Below are 6,784 nucleotides of genomic sequence, written 5' to 3'. Positions count from 1 at the left end.
AGAATTATGAAGAGGTAAGTACCAACTGCTCATCAGCCTTTCTCCAGGTCCATCTGGATCAGATTTGGTGTGACCATGAGTCAACATGAAAAAATATATGTATAATGTCAATGATGGTTAAGGTTCCTTTCACAGTCCTCTAAAGTGAACACTGGAGTTTTAAAAAATAAAATAAAAAGCCAAAGAACTCAGTTCTTTGTATTCACACTGCCCTTGCCTTTGAATGAGGACTCAACTCTTTTGCTAGTTTACACCTATTCTATTTTGTGGTCCAAGTTCTCTTTGCTATGTGAAGGAACCAAGACCTTTGAACATTAACTCAAATGCACTCTGTAAAAACCCAAACGGCAGTATAAGCCATTCCATCAGAATGATGTACAGTACCAGTCTCAAGTTTGGACACACCTACTCATTCCAGGATTTGTATTTTTACTATTTTCTACATTCTAGAATAGTGACGCCATCAAAACTATGAAATAACAAAACGAATCGTACAGTAACCAAAGTTAAACAAATCCAAATATATTTAGTCTACAAAGTAGCCACTCTTTGCCTTGACAGCTTTGCACACTCTTGGCATTCTCTCAACCAGCTTCATGAGGTAGTCACCTGGAATGCATTTCAATTAACAGCTGTGCTTTTTCATGAGTGAATTTGTGTAATTTCTTACCTTAATGCGTTTGAAATACCAAGTCCATATTATGGCAAGAGCAGCTCAACCAACAAAGAGAAATGATAGTCCATCATTACTTTAAGATATGGTCAGTCAATTCTGAAAAAGTGCAGTTGCAAAACCATGAAGTGCTATGATGAAACTGTCTCATGAGGGCCGCCACAGGAAAGTAAGACCCAGAGTTACCTCTGCTGCAGAAGATAAGTTCATTAGAGTTACCAGCCTCCAGAAATTGCAGCCCAAATAAAAACTTCAGAGTTCATGTAACAGACACAACTGTTCAGAGGTGACTGCGTGCATTAGGCTTTCATGGTCAAATTGCTGCAAAGAAATCGCTACTAAAAGACACCAATAAGAAGAGACTTGCTTGGGCCAAGAAACATGAGCAATGGATATTAGACCGGTGGAAATCTGTCCAAATTGTGTCTTTGTGAGACTCAGAGTAAGTGAACAGATGATCTCCACATGTGGTTCCCAACGTGAAGCATGGAGGTGGGGTGATGGTGCTTTGCCGGTGACACTGTCAGTGATTTATTTATAATTCAAGGCACACTTAACCAGCATGGCTACCACAGCATTCTGCAACGATACGCCATCCCATCTGGTTTGCGCTTAGTGGGACTATAATTTGTTTGTCAACCGGACAATGACCCAAAACACACCTCCAGGCTGTGTAATTGCTATTTGACCAAGAAGGAGAGTGATGGAGTGCTGCATCAGATGACCTGGCCTCCACAATCACCTGGTTTGGGAAGAGTTGGACTGTAGAGTGAAGGAAAATCAGCCACAAGTGCTCAGCATGTATGGGAACTCATTCAAGACTGTTGGAAAAGCATTCCTTATGAAGCTGGTTGAGAGTGTGCAAAGGGTGACTACTTGGAAGAATCTCAAAATATATTTTGATTACTACACAATTCCATATTTTATCCTAACATAACATTTTGATGGCTTCACTATTCTAGAATGTAGAATGGTACAAATAAAAACCCTGGAATGAGTAGTTGTCAACTTCTGATTGGTACTGTACCTACTCACATTTGACGCTAATAGATTGTATTTAGTTAATATTAACTTCTGATTATAATTGTAATTTAACATGTAAGTATTATTGGTAACAGAATAAATAGAACTGCAAATTGTACACCAAGAGCTAGCATTGATTCACTGAATCTCTTCTCACATTATTCAAGCCCTACTTTCAAATAAACAATTCATGAATCTCAGCCTATAGATCTTGTATTGCAAACAAATAATCTGAATATTGTGTCTGTACAAAACTCCACACACATTTTGTAATGTCTGTGCATCCTTGACAATTGCTAATCAATATCCAAAAACAGCATGTTTTTTTTTCCCTCCACGAATCTGAACATCTCTCTTTTGTGGCACCAATGTGAGGGGTTATAGCAGTGGGAAACAGTGTTGCAGTAGTCTATAGTGTATGGTCTGGAAATAATGACAAGCGACCCTGGGGAGCCTTCTGTTCACATTGCCTTAAAGCGAACCAAACCAGACCACCTCTCGAGATGGTCTCAGTTCAGTTCAGGGGCTCTTGAGGGTTCTGAGTTCATTTGAAATGTTCACACTGCACAAAAATTAAGAACTGCACTACCTTAACAAAAATTGCCTGAAAGGGGACCGAGTGTGAAGACACCCTAAGACTAACTTTCTCTCAACTACATTTCTGAAAGCATGCTCCCACAGCTCTTTATCCACTCCGCAATACAAGTGTCATACATTTTCACACCATTTCCTACACTATTAAATGTGACTAAGGACATCCAGTGGTCAATCGGGGCTTTATTCTGTATGGTGCAATGTTTCGGTGGAAGAGAATACTCATGTTCAACTTTAATTCTGCTCTTTTCAGATTGCAAAAGTTGAGAAGCTAAAGCCCCTAGAAGTTGAACTAAGACGCCTCGAAGACTTGTCGGAGTCCATTGTGAATGACTTTGCCTACATGAAGAAGCGTGAAGAGGAAATGAGGGACACAAATGGTAAGTGCTATATGGAAAAGAAAAAAAACGGGTGCAAAGCAACATTTGCGGTCCATGCTTTCACTCAACCAGAAATGTTCAGTGTCTTTCATGTTTCTCAATCTTTTTTTCCTGGTCTTGTGAAAATAGTAAAACCTTAGTTTATTTAAACCGACACGTTACTTGGTTAAATAGATTTTTCCTCACATTGCAGAATCCACCAACATACGTGTCTTGTACTTCAGTATCTTCTCCATGTGCTGTCTAATTGGGCTGGCAACGTGGCAGGTCTTCTACCTACGGCGTTTCTTCAAGGCGAAGAAACTGATTGAGTAAAGCCATCTACGAAGCGGGGACCATGTTGAGGACGTTTGGGGAAATGGTGTGCAATTTGTGAGAGAAAAGTTGGGTAGTAGCCCCCTATACAATTTATTTCAGTCTTCTGTCAACTTCAGTTTTTTACTAGCCTCATCTCAGGCACTGTTTTGATTAGAAATACATGGATACATTGGTTTGAGATTTATTCATGCAATATTGCATGAAAATAAACACACATTTTTTGTGAGTGCACAAAGCCTCCCATCACACATTCAGCTATTGTTATGCAAAAAATAAAGTGTCCCCAGTATGTCAGGTACATGGTTGTGTTTTTGATTAAGAAGGCTTTCACTCTGGGTATCTTTCATATAGCTATAAAGACTATACGGCATTAAAAGACCAGTAATTACAATAAATGTCTCATTTAATGAGGGAAATCCTGTTTTTAAATGAATCTTTTATCATTTGACAATGTTGGCACACTTATCTATTTCCATAAAGTTCCCAGGCTTTGTACATTCTTCTCAGTTTTCTGAGGTTTGGTCTAGGTGGTTCCTGTGAAAAACAAGAATATTGTTTAGCAAATTAAGCTTGGCATAAAGCAAATTCTGATTGTGGAGCAAGACTCATTTGTATTTTGTTAATATCTGTAGTGACATGTTTGAAGTATTGATTTGTAATATGTTAGACCCCAGGAATGGGGTCTAGCTAAAGGGGACCGAATTACAAATTAAACAGTTCAAGTAAAATTCCACCCAAAAACTGTTTCATTACTGCATTGATTATAGTCCTGAAATGTTTTGCATGTCAGCAACCAAGTCGAAGATTAACTTTCAAAATACAGCATACCACCTATTTTAAAAGTTGTCTTAAACTTGATTGCTGACATGCAAAACATTTTGGAAATATATCAACAAATACCCACATTTCTTTGGGTGGAGCTTTCCTTTTAAGCTGATCCGTGCATGTCTATAGTGGTACCTCTTGGTCATTCAAGTGAAGGACGTCTACCAGCGGGGCGATGGATGGGCGGCCATGGGCACACTGGAAGGGCAGCTGGCATGAAGATAGAGCGCCTACCAGGCTGCAACACTCCTCCTTACTCAGGCGGTCATTGAATTTGATTGCACCTGTTTGGGCCATGACACTAATGAGAAACGTATACAAAGTACAGTATGACCACTGAATTAGAAAATAACACTCACCATGACATGCAAGGGAGGCGAGGACTTTAAGTACCGTAAGAGGCAATGTCCTCGCACTCTGCCAGTTGAACGCAGTAACTGAGATGAAAGGAATAACACACAAAACAGATCAATAGAAATGAACTCACACACAAATTATTTGACAATATTCATCATATTGATTGTTCTTTCAAACAAGACAGCATGGAAAACACAGAGAGCACTCATCCTCACCTCAATCTGCTCTTGAAGGTACTCCTGGAGGGCAGTTGCATGAGGTGGAAATGAATAGGAATGAGGTGATAATTGAATCAATAAGGAAATATTACAGGGTATAATCATTTTGCTGAGGTGGTATAATTCTCACCTCCACTATGGGCTTGATGATAGAACGTCTCCCCGGCGGAGTTCATTGCCCTCCTTCTCTGTGAAACACATTGGCACCTTTCCCCACCAGGACCTGGGGATCTCCTATCTGCGAGAACTGCATCTCTAGACCCAAGCCCCTCAAGGATGGCCGGCAGATTCCGTCAAAGAACAACAATCCATATCATCAGAGCAGAAGCTGTGCCACCACCACTATAAACCCTCACCCTAATTGGGTTGAGACAATTGTCTCCACTTAACTGGGAAAACTAACTGCACATTCACTACATCTCGCTTGGATGGTCAACACAGTTCCTCTGACCTGTCTTAGAGGCAGCCAAGCGCTGACCTGAGTGGCCTCAGCTCCTCCCTCTGTCACGCCACCTCCAGTGGTGGGGCTACAGGATGAGCATAGCCGCTCTCCCCCGGTGTCTCTGGATCATCCTCGTACGAATCTGCATCATTGCATACATAACAGAATGGGCGGTTACACTTACACCAATTGCTCAAGTATTCCTATTTGGTAATGCTGGGATTACTACAGTAACAACACTGTATTAACATGTTACAGAGTATTTCAGCATTATGGGGGAACTGTGCCAGCATCCACTTCAGGGTGGGGTGGTCTTACCTGCAACTAGATTCTCAAGACGAACTTTCATGCGCAGCGTGTTGATCCACTAACACTAAAAGGGTTCCCTGAAATTCAAAAGGTGTGATCACTTAGAAAGAAAAATGGATGACTCTAAACTGGAAAACTGTTAAACTGACACTCTCTCTCTGTACCATCAGTTTCGCTGCAGGCCGCAGGCTCTTGGTCTTGTGTGTTGATAAGACATGCAAGAAACTTCTTATCCACTTGATGAATAACCTAGAAGGTAAGAGAGAAATATTTAGCTAGTGTTAGAAATCACTTCATGGTGGGAAATAAAGCCACTGTATCAACACACTATCATATGAATCAAAGGGTAATGAGATATTTGCCTTCATTGAGTGAATCATGTCCTTGGAGAAGCGGTATGGAAAGAGGATGTTATGGATCTTCACAGCCAGTCCTTCAGCTTGCACACTTGATATGTCCACACCAACCTGGCAAGTCATGGGTTGTTGAAATAAGCAATAATGTTCTTTAAAGGGAAGTCAAGACAACCCACAATTTTTACATGTGAAAATAAAGTTCCTAAATAATGTAATTGTATTTCATTTCTGGACTGAGGCAGGTAGTTTACTGTATTTGTACATTCTGGAGTGAAACGAGAGAATTTGGCTTACCATAGGAGGTCGTGCAAACACAGGGTTAGTCCACTCAGAGTACAGGGAGGACAGTGAATTAGAGTCCTGAATGTCATCTTCAATAAAAATAATAAGATTACACAAGAATATAAAAAATAGGTTAATAATACACACACATTAGTCTACTGCAGCATTCTGATCTACATTTTTGCCAGAAACCTCCATTGTACCTCTATTGTCAGGCCCTGAACTAAGAACTCTCCCTGACTTAGATTTGGGAAGGAAGGGCAAGACTAGATCCATTTGAAATGGGTAACACCTGTACTCAATCCCTGCAGGGGAAGGAAGGAAAGCAAGGTAGTAAACACTAACACAAGCACTCATAGTCAAACATACATCCTTAAATATACTTTTCATACATAGCTTGCTACTGTCAAACTTGATTCAAACAATATAATGGTCTAAACTTTAAAAGTAGGCGTTAGACAGATATGACAAACACATGATAAAAGTTCTTACCTTTTTTGGAGATGACACTGATTGCCATGTTGGTGACATCTGACGTGCAAGACACTTGTGTCTCTTCAGCAGAGGGTGCTTCATATTTACTGAGTCCTGTCACTTTGTTGATGTAGACCAGCTTCCCCACAGCATCGTCATAGTGATGCAGCCAATCACATGATGCTGTGACATTGTTCGCTTCCTTTTCATCTGGCAGAGGATTTGTACTGCAGCCCGGGATGAAGTCACGATTCCGGCCAGTGTTATGGTGTTGTTCTCCATTATTGATGTCTAGAATAGCATTGTTTTCTACAGTGTCCTGGGGACATATATCCTCATTTGAAGTGGTCTCTGGAGGATGTACAAATGCACTGGTTGCAACTTCTGTCCTTTGGTGTTTTAAATGAGAGAGTTTGGTAGCCAAAGATATTTCACTGCTCCGAGCTGAGAGAGATTTGAGTTTGGTGAACATGGAGAGTGTTAACGGGCTTTTGTGGTCTTTCATCAGATCCAGACGTGACTCTGTGACATCC

General features: G+C 40.6%; 2 protein-coding genes across 2 annotated transcripts; one reads left to right on the top strand and one right to left on the bottom strand.

The window, feature by feature from the left end:
* Positions 1-5: 5 nt before the first annotated feature.
* LOC135566082 (transmembrane emp24 domain-containing protein 10) lies at positions 6-3,584 on the top strand (the record flags this gene model as incomplete). Its single annotated transcript, XM_065013976.1, has 3 exons — positions 6-14; positions 2,544-2,670; positions 2,864-3,584. Coding segments are annotated over 3 exons (258 nt in total), but the record flags the coding sequence as incomplete, so codon positions are not given.
* Positions 3,585-4,892: 1,308 nt separating this feature from the next.
* Positions 4,893-6,778, bottom strand: LOC135559618 (DNA mismatch repair protein Mlh3-like). The gene is made up of 6 exons (XM_065013975.1): positions 6,270-6,778; positions 5,981-6,082; positions 5,790-5,866; positions 5,502-5,606; positions 5,304-5,388; positions 4,893-4,972 (listed from the first exon to the last, which is right to left on the bottom strand). Exons 1-6 carry the CDS (start codon positions 6,754-6,756, stop codon positions 4,893-4,895), a joined length of 936 nt encoding a protein of 311 aa, XP_064870047.1. The 5' UTR covers positions 6,757-6,778.
* Positions 6,779-6,784: the final 6 nt, after the last annotated feature.

This window comes from Oncorhynchus nerka, unplaced genomic scaffold, assembly GCF_034236695.1.
Source record: "Oncorhynchus nerka isolate Pitt River unplaced genomic scaffold, Oner_Uvic_2.0 unplaced_scaffold_7547, whole genome shotgun sequence".
Taxonomy (NCBI): Eukaryota; Metazoa; Chordata; class Actinopteri; order Salmoniformes; family Salmonidae; genus Oncorhynchus; species Oncorhynchus nerka.
This window is presented reverse-complemented; position numbering and strand designations above follow the sequence as displayed.